The 18,434-nt window shown below is 39.6% G+C and overlaps 1 protein-coding gene across 2 annotated transcripts in view; it reads right to left on the reverse strand.

Moving 5' to 3' along the window:
• Positions 1-18,434, reverse strand: part of LOC135114967 (putative ferric-chelate reductase 1 homolog) — a 44,462-nt gene that overhangs the window by 5,289 nt on the left and 20,739 nt on the right. Inside the window, exons 3-12 of one of the 2 annotated variants that reach the window (XM_064031289.1) lie at positions 15,450-15,541; positions 10,225-10,369; positions 8,594-8,694; positions 8,206-8,317; positions 6,739-6,843; positions 6,164-6,320; positions 5,801-6,021; positions 5,340-5,475; positions 3,077-3,300; positions 2,396-2,512 (exon numbers count right to left, since the gene is read on the reverse strand). In XM_064031289.1, the coding sequence (XP_063887359.1) occupies positions 2,396-2,512; positions 3,077-3,300; positions 5,340-5,475; positions 5,801-6,021; positions 6,164-6,320; positions 6,739-6,843; positions 8,206-8,317; positions 8,594-8,694; positions 10,225-10,369; positions 15,450-15,541 (1,410 nt within the window). Of the gene's footprint in view, positions 1-2,395; positions 2,513-3,076; positions 3,301-5,339; positions 5,476-5,800; positions 6,022-6,163; positions 6,321-6,738; positions 6,844-8,205; positions 8,318-8,593; positions 8,695-9,804; positions 10,370-15,449; positions 15,542-18,434 lie in introns of both variants that reach the window. The other variant, XM_064031288.1, reaches the window with a different exon arrangement.

Genomic DNA, 18,434 nt, shown 5'->3' on the forward strand with positions numbered 1-18,434 from the left:
CCATCTGGTTGAAATAAAGAAGCAAAGTTATTGAAGATATTTTTGGCTAGATGCCAGAAGTCACAAGGGGGAGTTAGATCTTGAAAGATTTTGACACTGTTAATGAAGGAGTTTTTGGCTAGTTGGACAACAGACTTGACATGGTTCTGAGCAGAAATATAAAGTGCATGAGATTCTGGTGATGGAAGGCTTAGGTACCTTTTGTGGGCCACCTCTCTATCATGTACAGCACAAGAACAAGCTGTATTAAACCAAGGTTTGGAAGGTTTAGGTCGAGAAAAAGAGTGAGGAATGTATGCCTCCATGCCAGACACTATCACCTCTGTTATGCTCTCAGCACACAAAGACGGGTCTCTGACATGGAAGCAGTAATCATTGCAAGGAAAATCAGCAAAATACCTCCTCAGGTCCCCCCAACTAGCAGAGGCAAAATGCTAGAGGCACCTTCACTTAGGGGGATCCTGAGGAGGCATTGGAGCAATAGGACAAGATACAGATATGAGATTGTGATTGGAGGAGTCCAATGGAGAAGAGAGGGTGACAGCATAAGCAGAAGGATTAGAGGTCAGGAAAAGGTCAAGAATGTTGGGTGTATCTCCAAGACGGTCAGGAATATGAGTAGGGTGTTGCACCAATTGCTCTAGATCATGGAGGAGAGCAAAGATGAAAGCTAGTTCACCAGGATGGTCAGTGAAGGGAGAGGAAAGCCAAAGCTGGTGGTGAACATTGAAGTCTCCAACTATGGAGATCTATGCAAAAGGGAAGAGAGTCAGAATATGCTCCACTTTGGAAGTTAAGTAGTCAAAGAATTTCTTATAGTCAGAAGAGTTAGGTGAGTGGTATACAGCAAAGATGTACTTAGTCTGAGAGTGGCTCTGTAGTCGTAGTCAGATGGTGGAAAACTTGGAAGATTCATGAACGTGGGCACAAGTGAAGGTTAAGTCATTGTGCACATAATTGCAACATCCAGCTCTGGATTGAAAATTAGGATAGAGAAAGTAGGAGGGAACAGAAAAGGGCTACTGTCAGTTGCCTCAGACACCTGAGTTTCAGTGAGGAAAAGAAGATGAGAGATGGTCTTCTACAGATTGAAAATTAGATCTTAGACTGTGAATGTTGCAGAAGGGATTACCAACACTATAAGAGAGAAGAGAAAGAGGAGACCTGATAACAATGTACAAATTAGTAAACAATAGAGAAATAATAGAGAGAAATTACTTGGTACCACTGATAGAGGAGGGAGATTGATCGACATGGGGACAAGGGAAGAAAATAAAGAGTGGACGTTCAAGTGATATCAAGAAATACAGCTTCCCGTATTGAACTATTGAAATCTGGAATTATTTGAAAGAAGAGGTGGTTTTGGCAAACAGTGTACACGTTTAAAGAAAAACTGGCTAAATATGATTATGGAGACAGGATAAATGACCTTTGGCTTGTGCCCTGGACAATACAACAAGGTAAATACTGCGCGCACACACACACACACACACACACACACACACACACAAATAAATAAATAAATAAATAAATAAATTCATTAATTAATTAAAAAAATAAATAAAATAAAATAAAAAATTAATAAATAAATAGAAATTAATAAATAAAAATAAGAACACAAGAAAATAAGGGAAGCTGCAAGAAGCTATCAAATCTATATACAGCAATCCCTGCATGAAACATACCTATCTCCATCAATTATCCTCATTCATGAATTTATCTAATCTAATTTTAAAACTCTGTAATGACTCAGCAATAACAATTTAACAACTGAGTCTATTCCATTCATCTGTTACTCTAGTTGGGAACCAAGTTCTTCCTATCACCCTTTTTTTTTAATCTAACTTTATCAAGCACTTTTTGCTTCATACTGCTTCTGGATGAACTCCTCCTGCCATTTATTTTGTACTGATAGCCAAAGTTTCCATTAAGAAAAAGAGGTATTCATCATATGAATACAAAGTTTTCTGCCTCTTAATGGAAGGATGTAATGACAACTATGACTTTTCCATTGCTATGCTAGCCACCTAAGGCCTCTATTTTAAAATGCCTTGGAATCTTGTCAGGATGATTTTCAAAGATTCAAACACCACAGAGATGATAGAAATGATTAGTTGGGTTCTCACATGTGTTTTTCCCTTAAATGATACATACAATTTATTTAATGATCACTACATTCTGAAAAAGAAAAACACCCTTGAAAACAAAATAAGTTCTACTAGAATTTTAAAAGTAATCAAAATAAGGAGCCAACAATGTTTGAGAATATGGTCCTAAGACATCTCAACTCCCTCCACACACTATATTACAAGTTGGTTACAAAAAAAAAAAAAGTCTAAAGGAGAGGGCAAAAGGAAGCAAGGATAAGCAATGAGCAGGGTGTTTTTTTACTCACTGGAGCATCTGTGTTCTTCTCCGAGGGCTGAAGTGGAGTGCGACTGCCATTCAGCTCCTTCATGGGATATACGTTGCTACTGGATTCTGCTCTCGAGTCACTGATGCACTGCCCAATCTGAGACATAAACACAAGGATTTGGACTACTTTTTATACAAATGAGAAAACATGATCTCTAAGTTCTCTGAGGGAACACAGGGTAAAGGTGTCCTTCAAATGTATCTAACAAAGATGAATGAATGTTATTTGCTCAGAGTAGGAAAGATAAGAAACATCACATAACAACTAACAGACAGGACAACATATATATATATATATATATATATATATATATATATATATATATATATATATATATATATATATATATATATATATATATATATATATATATATATATATATATATATATATATATATATATATATATATATATATATATATATATATAATACAACTGAGTCTATTCCATTCATCTGTTACTCTAGTTGGGAACCAAATCTTTCCTATCACCCTTTTTTTTTAAATCTAACTTTATCAAGCACTTTTTGTTTCAAACTTCAGCTGAAGAAAGACCCTAATTTCTTGAGAGAGTACAAGGTAAGTAAGTTACTTTGATGCATCTAACAAGAACATCTAAATGTTAGGACAACAATACTTAATCAGGACTCCAGGACTTACCGAGAGAAGTAGGTGTATGAGGCAGTGGAAGGCTACAAAGATGATGAGGATGAACACCACCCATGTAGGAGCACCAATCAACCCAAAGCCAAAGTAGATTGCAGCAATGCCCAAAATCTGAGCTGAGTTACCAACAAACCAGTGAAGCCAGTTGAAGACTGGCCGACGCTTGTGTGTGGGACTGCATCGGCACAGTGCCATGAAGGGCTGGATGAAGCACAGGCCTGGAGGGATGGCAAACACAGACAATTAGCAATATTACAAAATATAAGTATATATATTTGTTATGGTTGAAGACAGACAGCTGGGCCACACACTCTGCAAACAAGATGGAATACTACCACTGTTTTCACTATATACAAAAAGCAAACAACAGTAAGATTATATGCTACATATTGTTCTTACTGTACATCTCTTTAAGAATGATATAATAATCAAACAGTAAGATTATATGCAACATATTGTTCTTACTGTACATCTCTTTAAGAATAATATAATAGTCCTCACACATGCTGAACCATTAAAGCAATAATGTACCACATATTACCTGAATATGAACAATATCAAGTGCCACTTCTGATATATTATGGGGAGGGGACGCCTTAAAAAAAAAATGTATTTTTCGACCCAGAGGTCAAAATTGAGTTTTTAACATCACAGTCATCCTTAACACATCTGGCATTTTCTGTGAAAACCACAAGTTGATACCATTATTCCTTATATATTTAAAGTGCCTTTGTTTATCATTATTAAAGGGCTTTAAATGCCCTGTGTGCCATGCACTTTTCATGTGCTTGGTCACCTGGCTTAGAAACTCATCATTTTGATTTTTTTTTATTTCTTTTATCTTTTTATTTATTTATTTATTTACTTTTTTTTTAATGTATGTGGAGCTTCAGTTGACAGTATCACTGATGAGCCACGAAGGAATCATAGAAAGGCTGGCCACTGCAGTCAGTCCAGCGAGACGTCAGTGTCCAAGGCTGTTTCAGTTTCTTTTGTATTTGGAAGGATGCCTCATTATAATAAAGCAAAGCATGCACGAATAAATGCACCAAAGAGGATGAAGGAAAAAAAAAAAAATAAGCAAGAGGAATTATGTTGTGGTAACAAGTTGCCACCACACACTGCTTTTGTTTCACCACCACCAACATAGCATTCTAAGCTATGGGCTAAATGCAGCAAAACTAAGTATACTGGGGATCAAAAGAGTCAAGTTTGCTGCCACTGCGTCTGTATTAGATCACAACTTTGGGTACTTGAATCCAAGTTTTCTAACTCATCTTGGGTTTGGTGCCTCTCAAAAATCTCACTGGGTTAGGAAATCAAGAAAGCAGAACAACAACTCCTGTACAGAAGAGTACCAAAAAGAAGCTCCATTCAAGAGAAGGAAGTGAAGACTGCCAGTCAGGCAGCTTCTAATAATCCTGGCAACAAAGAAGACGGTGGTGCCCTCTGATAAACTCACCTGAGTGAGTAGTGTCTTGTCATACAGGAGGGGACCAGGTGCCAATTAGCCCTGACTACGATCATAAATGATGGTTTCCTTTTGGTTATACAATTTTTATCCTAATGCATGTAAAATTTTACCAGAACAACCCAACATGTGGAATTATACACACTTCTCAGAAGAAAACGGTCCATATCTCAAAACTTACGTTTTTTACATATCAAGCATTTCCCTTTCATTGTCCTACAAGATAATGGAGATGTAAAGGTATTGTTGGAATGAGAAAAGAATGGACTATTTTTCCCCAAAGATAGATTTTCAAAAAAGGCTCTTCATACTGTGCTAGATTTTTTGGGGTAAAAAAAATTGAAAAAAAATGAAGAAAAACATTTTTTTCTTAATTTCTATTTCAAAATGAAATGTCTACTAAAAAATAGATCTTTGGAGAAGGGAAGATACATATATGTACATTATTGACACTAAATTTTATAGCAATAGGTTGAAAAACAAGTGAGAAGAAATTTTATTGGTCACCTTTTTTGCTTAAAAAAAATACAAAACTAATTGGTGAATATAAACGAAAACTGGGAATTTGCTATTGTAGGTACTAAGGTACATACACACAAAAAAATCATGAGAATCAGACAAATATGAATGTCACCTCTAAGAGTAACAGGTGTCTTCCCTTTAAAACTCATCACTCTCTCTCTCTCTCTCTCTCTCTCTCTCTCTCTCTCTCTCTCTCTCTCTCTAACACATCTGGCCAGCTTTAAATAAACCTATCCAACACAAATATAAGCAAAGAATTCTCACCTGTGGATACAACTCCCAAAATAGCATGTTCTTTGTTTCGAGAATCAAGGTCTTTCCATCCATTGAGGTAATACAGGATGAGGACTACTCCAGCTATAGCCAGGGACCAGGTGAGGCCCATGAAGAATCTATGAAGCTGGAGGTAAAGGGAAAGAAATAGAGAGTGAGATGAAGGTAAGGGAAAAATGTCAGGCACAAGAAACATAGGAAGCAAACAGGAGTTATTCCAACAGATGAGTGAGGTAGACAAGAATGAAAAATGAGAAAAATTAAATGAAGTTGAGAGAAAGGGCACAGATAGTAAGTATATTTAATATCAGGTACTGAAAACAAACATGAAACTAAGCACATACAAAAAAATATACACAAATGTAGCTAATATCAAGAGATGAATTTACTGTAACAGGAGGATCTGAAAGCTAAACAAGTAAAGAGAAAAGACAGACATAGTATAAACTCACATGGAACCACTGATCAATGCCACAAGAGCGACTCTTTAGCCAGGTCTTCTTGAAATAGCGAGCCACCATGATACCACAGGAGGCTGCACATATCCAGGCACCCACCATGAAGCAGGCATGGAGGGTGCGGAAGAGGTCACTGCGAGACTCAGCTGTCTCAAAAGAGTCTAATGCAACTGTCCCTGATGAGACAGTGCGCTTATCATGGTAGCTTAGTCCATCTAATGAAAAAAAGAAGGGGTAATTGCAATTTAATTGTTTTCTATACAGTATCACATATACATAAAAGGAGGCAGCCAAGATGAGGTAACTAGACTCCAACAACCAAATGTTCTCACCTCTACAAATATATACAATACTCACTAGGGTTAACAGGTCCAGTGGCCACCATAAGATGGAAGCGATCTTTATCAAGGTCAAACACAATCCCAGAGATTTCAGTGGAAGCATCCCGGACAAATGTACAGTATGCTTGACCATTCACCACTGCTGCTTGTATGTCACTCAGGCCGTACTTTTTCTGGGAGTTAAAAACAAAATGAATGTCTAAGGGAATAAGTTTATAATAAAAAATATTAAAAGGTCAGAGATGCACAAGACAACACAAAAATGTGAAATTTAATTTTCTGTTGCTCCCTGTATGTTAATGTTCTGTTTTCCTTTATGATGGGTGTACTATCTACTCTGTGTTATCCTTATTAGATTCTCATCCCTCCACTCTTTTGCAAGATTTGTCACATATGTTTGCCTTTACAAACTAGAATCTCTCTCTAATATAACTTTTCATTTTCAGTTTCTCTTTCAAACCTCAAAGTACTCAATCAATAGTCTCTCTCTCTCTCTCTCTCTCTCTCTCTCTCTTTTTGACCCTCAAAGTAATCAATCTTTCACTCTCTCACTTTGTTCACTGCTGTATCCTCAACTCCATGTTTACTTACCTCCACAAGCATCTCATTGCTTCTGCCATTGTTGAAAGCCATGACAACATCTGGGCCTGAATCAGCCCCTGTGGATGCCAGGCAGACCATCACGCTGTCATCGCCCTAGGATGCAAAATATGACAAAGTGATTCAGGTCACCTCTAATAAAAATATGAGGGCTAAGACATGCGATTCATTTCACCTCAGGAAAAACATGAAGACTTGAACATGCAATTCCAGTTACCTCAGACAAAAACACAGTGATTAAGGCATGTAATTCATATAATCTCTGAGATAAATAACACAAGGACTAAGTTTCACATTCAGTTCACATCTGATAAAAACAAGAAGATTAAGATATGCAATCCTTATTGCTTAAAGGTAAAACCCAAATTTTTTTATATATATTTCAGATAATTTCTGAAAAAAAAAAAAAAAAAAAAAAAAAAAAAAAATATATATATATATATATATATATATATATATATATATATATAATATATATATATATATATATATATATATATATATATATATATATATATATATATATATATATATATATATATATATATATATATATATATATATATATATATATATATATATATAACATGATGCTCAGGTCACCTCTAATCAAAACAATTAGACAGTAATTTAAGTCAGCTCTGAAGAATAAATGAATAAAAAAATTAAAAAAATTTGGACATAGGCTTAAGTTAAGAAAGACTTCCAAGAAAAACAAGATAAATAAATGATGAGGTTCAGGTCACCTCTGAAAATTAACTACTAACTGTTGGTTCTTCCTAGACTTGCCCTTTAAACTTTTCTAGAGCAGAACATAAACAGTAGACTTATGGTTCTGATTTCCTCCATACCAGTTTCTCTCTCTCCCCCTCCTTACGTAAAATAAACCAGAGTATAACCTCATTGTCATCTGAGAATAGAACTATACTTTTTAGCAGCAAGGAATCTAAACAAAAAGTTTAGCAATCTTTTATATTTTTGTTTCTCACTATTTAAATGTAAGGTTAACAATGCAATGCACCACCATGCAAGATCAGTCTCCTTGCTGAACACAGGTATGTCAAAAGTTTTCTGTTTCTCACATCTATTGCATCTTACACAAGACTTGTCATACAGTGTGAGTGCAAGAGAAAATACAAGATTAAGCAGAAATACTTTCTCTTATGTAAAAAATACAATGGAAATAAGTCTTGATTTTCATCCCACACCACATTCCACTTACATATCTTAAAGCTAATTATCACTACATCCTGGTCTCAGAGCAAAGTACTATTTAGTTCATTTAAAGATTACATGAATCTTATTGCTTCATCAACTGAAAAAGTGAAACTGTATCATGTAGTACATACTTGATGCATTTCACTTTTCACACTTTTTAGTCTTGAGTGCAAATCTCAGCATACCATAATTGCTTATAATGATTCAAGTAGTGGTAAAAAGAGATACATTAACTCATACCATCTTCTCGTCATCAGATAAGCCAGCAGCCACGTAGCCTGTGGTGGTGCTGCCAACAATCTCAAACTTGTAGCCAGAAGACACCTTGGAGTACGTCACCAACATGGTACACCTGTAACACAACACCATCCATCAGGCCATGGATAAACATTTGCAACACACATGTATGCATACTCATACACACATGCCAATCACATAAATGGTTCATCACTCAATGTGCTATTTACTTTCCCTTTACTGAATGCTTACACAGTCTTTTCTACAATTTTGTTTCCTTAATCATATTAAACCATCTCCATTACTCTATAGAATGAAAACCCAAAAAAAGTTGGTTAAATACACCATTAAAACTGCAATTCACTTAACAGTCAGCACAATAATTACTCACTTTTTATTTGCTTCACACTCTGCAGGAAAGCCAAAGCAGCCCTTGCTACTGCCACAGTCATCATAAATGTTGATCAGGTCCCTCTCTAGACTGGCAGCTTTCTGCACAACAAGACATAACTTTAGAGACCAACCTTGAACCTCACTTAACATATACACATCAAATTTACCACTAATATACAACATCTATTACTTGGCTAACAACTATTTAGTTGCTTATGTTGCTTACATTTGTTACACTGTTTTACAATTAACACAAGATAATTCATTATATAATGTTGTATGCACAGTACAGAATACTCAATATTAATACATAAGAGATATATTGGAAAAGCTTTCATAGCAAAGAAATTACATACTCTAATTACTCCAACAAGTTGACTACAAAGTTGATCACAACTTCAGGAAAGACAGCACTGAAGGTTGTCAGAAACAGGACAGTTATAAGGTTACACACATACCATGTTCTGAGTCACCCAACACCAAGCAATATATTAAGTCATTTGTTCCTGTAATTCCTTAGTAACATGCACAACAGTACCATATCATGAACACCTCATATATACCACCACACCTCAAAGCAGGAACCTACAGACTCCAGGAACCCACCAGCCTCCCACACCAGCAGGAGGGCCCGACCAGGAGCTCCCAGTGATACCATCACCAAAAAACAGGCCAGGGGGAAAAGGACAGGGGTTTAAGGATATGATTTAGGTAATGTTCCTGCATTATCTGCTTAAACTACTTACACTACACAAACATCACCTACTATGTTGACATGGGGGAATAAACTGATCCACAAACAAGCCAGTCTCAATGTGTTAATATCCAAGGTTGCCAGGATGGTTAAACCTACTACAGGGGTTCCTTCTAGACCATAGCTCTCCAAGGCGGAGGCACGGGTAAGCATCGCTGTTATACGTCATGTTTTATGAGATATTAATCAGATGTTAGGTTATGCACTTTAGCTCCAATATTGATCTATATGTTATTACCACTAAAACTGTTACCAGAAAGCTGACACACTTGATTTTTGACTCTCCACTAGTATTCTGTTTGTAAGCTGCTAGCAATAATTAATGGAGGCAGCCTAATGCTAGTGTCCATATTAAATGTAAGTCATCTGTGTTTTTTTTTGTAACAGATCAGAATTTATCAAAACTGTGACAGATGCAGCAAGGAGAACAACATTTCCTGCAGCATTGTACTAACTGGTGACAACTTGTCCTCGCCCTTGGGCCGGGAAGTGGTGGTAGTGGTGCTGGTACTTGTGGTGGTGGTGGTGGTGGTGGTGGTGGTGGTCCGACGACGTCCTAGCAGCCCAAACTTGCGCTTCGGGCCAGGTCTGGACTTGGGCTTTGGGTTAGTGGTCTCTGGTAACAGTGGTGGCTCCTCTGCTTCTTCTTCTTCTTCACCTTCACCTACGCTAGAATCACTACTTACTGTGCTAACCTCAGAAGGAGTGGAGACAGGAGTTATGGGGGAGGTGGGGGATGGGGATGAGGGAGAAGAGTCACCTTCAGGAGTAACCTCACTGGTATCATTCTCTAAGACTCCACTAGGTGCCTCAACCACATTTATCACCACATCACCTGCATTCTCCTTAAGATCTATCTCAGAGGCAGGGCTTACAGCAGGTGCAGCAGTAGTAGTGGTTGTGGTGGTGGTGGTGGTGGTGGTTTCTGGGGCTGGAGGTGCAGGGGCTGACCTCTTGACTGTCACCTTCTCCGAGGTGACACCCACCCAGAACACTGTCCTCTCTTGCACGAAGGATCCACTGTGAAATAAAATTAGGATAAAACCTCATGCTGACATTGGTATCTAATCCTATGCAGAAGTTTTCTTATTTCCATAACAAAATTCAATAAGAGGCTGGTAAAAGACATTGTGACAACAGTTTTAAATGCTAATGCTAATCAGTTTCTTTACTCAATACACAAGACATTTCAGGATAAAGGAAATGTTATGAAATTCTAGCCAATAAGCTATGTTTCCCATGCAATTAATGATGTGTAGCCTAAACATGACACTTCATGGATATCACAGCTTTAGGGCTAAGCACATCACATGTCACAATTGGCTACAATCTGGATAGATTCTGTATGATTTGATATGTGTCTCAGAGAAGAGAGCCAGAAGATGAAATGTCAGGGATGATAGGAATTAGATTTCATTACTGAAAAGTCTTAAGCCCAAGGAACAGTTACAAGGCTAAAATTATACCTGAAAGATAAAGAAATTAATACATTTGAATTTTACATTTATCAAAATGGAAAGTGATATATAGATTCCAAAATAAATGGGTAGCTAGATAAATAGATAGATAAATGAAAGAAATTAAACAAATAAAACATTGTTCAATAACTTCAACTCAATAAATATGTTCGGTATAATTGCAGTTTCCCCCAATAAACCGCACATAAGTATGAAGTGTCTCATAAACTAGATCTCACTGCTAGGAGCATTTCTAACCCCATATTACCTTGCCACAAATGAATAATAAGGTCGGGACGGAATTTCCAAGATTTATCTCAGGTTAGGTTAGTTTAGGTTAGGATAGGTTAGTTAGGATAGGTTAGGTTAGGTTAGGTTAGGATAGGATAGGATAGGATAGGATAGGATAGGATAGGATAGGATAGGATAGGTTAGGTTAGGATAGGTAAGGTTAGGTAGGGTAAGGTTAGGTTAGGTTAGGTTACCTTAGCTTTCTGATTGTGTTCGAATATACTAATAGTGGGGGTTCAAGGGGGCACAGCCCTCTGGTTATAATAAGTTTTTGGTTTGCTACATTTAGGAAATTTCCTCGACTTCTAGGGAAATTTCCCTACATTTTCAAAGTCTATATATCACTCGTATGTGCTCCCCCCCCCAAAAAAAAAAAAAACCCGGTTCCCCACAGACCCCCAAGCTTGCTGGGGAGGGTTGGGGGGGGTGTGGGTAGAGATTGTGGTTATTGGGTGAAACTGCAAATTTACCATATGTTCATATATGTATATTCATGGCCGCAGTGCCCCCTTCTCTTCTTTCACCTAAACCTCTCAACTTATGCAGCCATACACCCCCCTCCCTCTTTTTCTCTCACCCAGTTCATCCATCCACTCACGACCCAGCCTTCCCTGTACAAGCACACGATCCTCTCTCTTTCTTCTCTCACCCAAACTTTCAACCCATTCACCTAACAATTCCCAATCTATTCCCTTTACCACAAACTATCATTACCCCCTCACCCCCCCGCCCAACACACACACACACACACACACACACACATCTTACTATCACTCAGCCAACCAGTGCCTCACATCCACACACTCCTCACACCCCAGAACGCCACCACATTACTTGTTGCTAGCTACATACTTACCAAGTAACGTATCACTCACTGTACACGTCCGTCAAGGTTCAGTTTATTGCTGCTGCCGCTACTGCTTTCATCGACTTTTTTTCTTTTATTTTACTTTAGTAAGAGTACGAATGATGCGTGTTAGGAGTATGTGGTAGTTGTCTGAGCCATCCCGTGCATGGGTGAATAGATTTTCCTTAACAAGAAACTCACCAACGTCATATGAAGAAAAATGTATCTCAAAAATAGTGTTACAAATGACTGGAATAAACACGGTTAGCATGTTGAGTCGATAGGAGGCTCTGGGAGTTCACACAGTTATTGACTGGGGATGATACAAGGGCATGGATAAATACGTATTATACAGGAACTAACATGTGTAGGCATCGATGGAGTAAAAAAAAAAAAAAAATACTGACCACGAAAAAAAAAAAAAAATTACCTCAACGATTGTCTAGGTCTCCGTCCCCACACTTATTACACATTCCCTCGTGTTACTCTCTTATAACATTCAAATTATTTAATTTATATAATATGTATCGGTAATAATATGTACCTATTTCCATCCACCCATACACTTCCTCTGGCTCAAAAGCAATCACGCTAAACAGACATTCCACCAGAGAGAAACTTTCCGCAGTATGCGAGACTGGAAACTCGGACCACGTGCTGTGAAGACAATAGCGGACCGCAGGCCCTGACTGCTGGAAACAAGTGACAATAGCGGCGGGGTGATTACTACGACTGTTACTATTATTATTACACATGACAATGATGGCGGGATAGCGAAACTTTCCTGGCAGCGAAGGCGTGGGCGTGACTCTGGCTGGCTAGAGAGGACCTGTGTGAGAGTGGGTGTGGCATTTACAAAGGGTGTGGCAATGGTGTAACGGTGTGAAGTGCAATGAAGGGAGGAAGAACTGAATGACTGATTGCTTTTTAATTGTTGCGCAAGAACGGGGTCATGCGGTGCTGTAATAAATAAATAAATAAATAAATATATGTGATGCGGGGTTTTCTGTCACCTATACATAATAGTGGAGGAAATGACTGACAAACTTGATGACTAAGCAACAAGGGAGTCACGGGGCACTGTATAAGATGAAGTTCGAATTTTACATGTTAATTTATATAAATACACCACAGGTTTTCTGCGTCATCCAGAAAAAAAAGACAAGGAATTGAATAATTTAACTTACTGACGACGCAACAAAGGATCACTTGGCACTGTAACAATCGATATTTTTTTCTTTACTTATAACTACACGAGGGTTTTCCAGTGTCACCCTGAGATATGAGAATATTTGAGGAAGTCGTGGCCACCTGGAGTTGTTTGTTTGTCATGATGGATAAACTGTGGCTCGTGAGCAGGTAGTTTCTAGAAAATACGCTGCCATGTTCATAGTGACTCAGCTGTTCATTTCACCATACAAGGCGCCACCTCACTAAATCTGACAAAAAAAAAAAAAAAAAAAAAACAAATACATACATAAATAAAATAAAAATAAAAAATGGAAAATACAATAAAACAAATGGCAGTTAAATTACGGGATAGCCTTTGCCAGAGTTTATCGAAGTGGGGAAAATCGACAAGCAACTTTTCAAATTTCATGATGCAACTCCACAAATCGGTAACTGACTGAAGCCGCTGCATTTCAGTTGGTCAGTCACTTTCAGAGTTACGAGTGACACGAAATGAGAAATTAATGAAATAACACCTGTTGACAAATTCTCTCTCTCTCTCTCTCTCTCTCTCTCTCTCTCTCTCTCTCTCTCTCTCTCTCTCTCTCTCCTTGCCACATGCTGCCCTTCGCCATTACTGAGGTTGTAAAAACATTTCCTATGTACTGAGAGGGGGATGGGGAGTATGGATGAACACATGAGAGAGAGAGAGAGAGAGAGAGAGAGAGAGAGAGAGAGAGAGAGAGAGAGAGAGAGAGAGAGAGAGAGAGAGAGAGAGAGAGAGAAGAGGAAGGCTATGACGTAGGAAGTGAGCGGAGTCTCTCTCTCTCTCTCTCTCTCTCTCTCTTTCTCGACTGACTGACTCGTTCCTTCTCTAGCAAACTGGCTGACTGACTCCTTGGCAAACACATTAACTGACTGACTAGCTGACCGACTGACCGACTCACAGATCCCATGACAACATTCGGATTGACTGCCTGACTGAGTGACTGAATGACTGGCGCACCGGCCGGCTGTTGCCACTACCATCACCACAACCATCGCCAGGAGCCACTGTCTCACCTCAAGTCACTTTCACTTCACACACTGTAAGGCCGCACCACCACTACCACTGCTACTACTACTGCTATTACTTCTACTATTACTTGTTATCACCATTGGCACTATCACCACCACCACAGCTACTACAACAACAACAACATCTACTACTACTACTTCCATTATCACTACTGGCACTGTAACTCCACCACCACCGTTACTATTACAACAACAACAACTACTACTACTACTACTACTTCCATTATCACAACAGACACTAACACCACTACCATCACCACTGCTAGTGCAACTATTATCACTGAAACTGCAACCACACCACCACCACCACCACCACCACCACTACTACTACTACTACTACTACTACTACGTGAGTATGGAGCGAAATCAATCAAATTCATTTGTCATTGTTATTTATCACGTTTTCTCTTTTACTTTTTTTTTTTTTTTTGTATTTGTCGATCCGCAGACAATTGAATGTCAGGAAAAAAAGGGAAAATAAAGTGTGTGTGTGTGTGTGTGTGTGTGTGTGTGTGTGTGTGTGTGTGTGTGTGTGTGTGTGTTTCTCCTGTTCCAGTTCTCAGGAGGAGGAGGAGGAGGAGGAGGAGGAGGAGGATCGTATTTATAAAGTAAACGAAGTGAAATTGCTTGTACAGTGATTCATTTAGTCTCTCTCTCTCTCTCTCTCTCTCTCTCTCTCTCTCTCTCTCTCTCTCTCTCTCCTCTCTCTCTCTCTCTCTCTCTCTGTGCTATTACGGGCACTCACGATTCGACCTTCTCTCCCTCCCTCTCTCTTCCTCTCACCTTCACACATCTCAAATCTTTACGAGAGAGAGAGAGAGAGAGAGAGAGAGAGAGAGAGAGAGAGAGAGAGAGAGAGAGAGAGAGAGAGGAGAGAGAGAGAGAGAGAGAGAGAGAGAGAGAGAGAGGGAGAGAGAGAGAGAGAGAGAGAGAGAGAGAGAGAGAGAGAGAGAGAGGCCACGCCCGAATGAGTGACTAACCTTTCGATGGGTTGGGATGGAGGCAGTCACCTGAACAGCTTCCTCTCGTTCCCCCAATCCCCTTTCCCTATCTCCTCCCCCACCACCACCACCATCACCACCACCTCCTCCTCCTCTTCCTGACCCAGTAAGGTGTGTGGATATTGCACAATAGATCGATTACAATTCTCCTGCTGCTACTGCTACTATTACAACTACGGCCATCATCCCCACTGATACTACTACTACCACCACCATTACTACTACTACTACTACTACTTACTACTACTACTACTTACGTGAAGACAACATCGCCGGAGAAGTCAGATGGAGGTTCCCACTTCAGTATTACTTTGGACTTCCTAGTTGGTCCTCGATGGGTGACTGCGTTCTGAAGGCAAAGAGAAGGACACGTTAATTCTCTCTCTCTCTCTCTCTCTCTCTCTCTCTCTCTCTCTCTCTCTCTCTCTCTCTCTCTCTCTCTCTCTCTCAAGGTAAAGATGGGTTGCTACTTCCGCCGTGCTTATAATATAGACCTTTTACTTTGGATGTTAATCTTTCTTATTATCATCATCGTCTGTTCAGTAGTAGTAGTAGTAGTAGTAGTAGTGGTAGTAGTAGTAGATGTATATCCGTTATCACAAACTATTACTACTACTTTTACTGTTACTACTACTACTACTACTACTACTACTACTACTACTACTGCTGCTGCTGCTGCTATTAATACTTTTACTATTACACTATTACTGTTATTACTATTATTGCTATTCTACTACTACTACTACTACTTATACTTCTTCTACTGCCCTCATCCCTATCTCAAATGTTACACTGAAAATTTGATAGCCCTCATACCATATCTCTCTCTCTCTCTCTCTCTCTCTCTCTCTCTCTCTCTCTCTCTCTCTCTCTCTCTCTCTCTCTCTCTCTCTCTCTCTCTCTCTCTCTCTCTCCATTCCTCGTTATTGATGTGAACTTTTTTTTATAGTCTCTCCTCCATTTCCTTCCTTTGCTGTCTCTTCTGCTTCTCCTTACCCTCCACTCCTTCCTCTTTTTCCCTTCCTCTTCCTCTTCAGCCACACCCAACTCCCTCTACTCTTGACACTTCATCCTTCTTCCTCTTCCTGCCCTCCTTTTTTTATCCTCCGCGTCCTCCCCCGTCCCCCCACTGACGCTGATAAATGCGTTTTCCAATACATTGTCACCTTTTATATCACGCAGTTTGTGTGTCAACCTGCGTATCTTCATGAACTATTTATAAGAACGTGTGTGTGTGTGTGTGTGTGTGTGTGTGTGTGTGTGTGTGTGTGTGTGTTGCGAGCGTCCGTCCAAGCAAGGCCGGTCACATGACAAACAGGATCAAGGTTACACCCAACACTCCCACTAGATAACCGGAAGGCGACACGACAGCTTGGTATTTACGTTTCCTTCGTAGTTCCCGTAGAGATTCCTGGCCACATCCCCGCCCTAGTAGGCTTTTTCCTAGGAAGTCACGGGGCAGGGATAACGCACAAGTGTTGAGGTGAGGTAGTGTTTGTTTACAAGGATGAGTCATATAGCAAGGACAGAGCATATGTGTTGAGGTGAGGCAGTGTTAGTTCACCGGGCGAGACGAGGTACAGGGGAATGCTTAGAAGGTGGACAGTGGGCAGGGACCTCGTTTAGTGTTAGGGCAAGCGGAGGCAAGAACTGGGTAAAGCTATAGTGAGGTACATAGTGTTAAGTGAGGAACCCGAGTATTTGGATTGCTAAAAAGTGTTAATGGAGATTGAAAGCAAAGATACGGGGAATGCAGAATTAGGAGGGTGTTAGTGTGGGGATCACGGAAGTTTTGTAACCGTAGGGGAAGTGGGGTAATGTCGGTTAGGGAGCGAGACAGTGCTGAGAATGCTACAGTGTGGGAGTGTTAGAGGCGAGGCAGGGTGTTGTGAAAGCAGGGAAGTTGGAGTGTGTGTGTGTGTGTGTGTGTGTGTGTGTGTGTGTGTGTGTGTGTGTGTGTGTGTGTGTGGTGGGGGGCTGGAGGCAGATGTAGGAAAGGAACAAAGGAAAGAGTGAGTGGGTGGGTGGGGTGTGTTTGTTGGGAATCACAGTGGAGGGGGGGATGAGGCAGATGTAGGAAGGTTATGGTTGAAGGGAGTGAGTGTTTGTGGGGAATCACAGGGTAGGAGGGAAAGGAACTGAAAAGGAAAATACGTAGCTCGTCATGATATAGGCAGTGAGTGGGGTTTCCAAGTCTCTCTCTCTCTCTCTCTCTCTCTCTCTCTCTCTCTCTCTCTCTCTCCTCTCCTCTCTCTCTCTCTCTCTCTCTCTCTTTCGTCATAAAAAAATAAAAACAATACAGAGGGCGGGAGAAGAGTGGGGCCCCCGCGGCCTCTGTGGAAGGAGGCTTGCAACACTCGCAAAATGTCATTCTTCTTGTGTACACCGCCTTTGATGGATGAGAGAGAGAGAGAGAGAGAGAGAGAGAGAGAGAGGAGAGAGAGAGAGAGACGAGAGAGAGAGAGAGAGAGAGAGAGAGAGAGAGAGAGAGAGATGAGAGAGACTCATCTTCCTTATGGAAAAAAAAAAATTCAAGCTTAAAGAAGAAAGTCGTCTATCCAGTTATTTTTTTTCATCCGTGGTAAGGAAAGAATATAGATCCCTTTAAAATTATAAGTAACACACCTAATCCCAAGTTACTCAAATCGAAAAAAAATCTTAGTCTCCTTTTAAGTTTTTGCTCCTATCGTAACTTTTAAAATAACAAACAAATGTAAAACTGTTTCAAACTAAGCAAATATTTAGCATTTTGTTTTTTATCTAACGCTGATAATTAAATTCACCTTGACAAAAAAAAAAAAAAATAAATAGGAAATAATAATTAACCTTGTAATTGTTTTTCCTGTTAATCGCAACAAGGAAAAGTCGCACTGAATCAGAAAAAAAATCTTCCCCTAAATATCAAATGGAGTCCGTTAAAGATACAATAACCTCGATGTCTCTCCTTTCTCTCCACGTCGTGATGAAAGCCTTCCTTGTATCGCAAATTCCCACACTTTTCTCCAGCCCGGCATAAGAGAAAGCGTAATAAGTGAAATCAGTTCAGTTTCCTAATTAGCCTAGCATCCTTCACGGCTCCGTTACTTGCCTTGACAGAATGCGTGAAATTTGCTCTCAATAGATGCGGAGTGACGAGACGAAATCGCATCATTAACTAGTGTAATCAAGGCTCCAATAAAATGTAGCCTTGAAACGCTTCCTCCTGCCTCCCAGCCTATCCTAGCCCAACTCTCCAGCCTCCA

Source organism: Scylla paramamosain, chromosome 28, assembly GCF_035594125.1.
Source record: "Scylla paramamosain isolate STU-SP2022 chromosome 28, ASM3559412v1, whole genome shotgun sequence".
NCBI classification, from domain to species: Eukaryota; Metazoa; Arthropoda; class Malacostraca; order Decapoda; family Portunidae; genus Scylla; species Scylla paramamosain.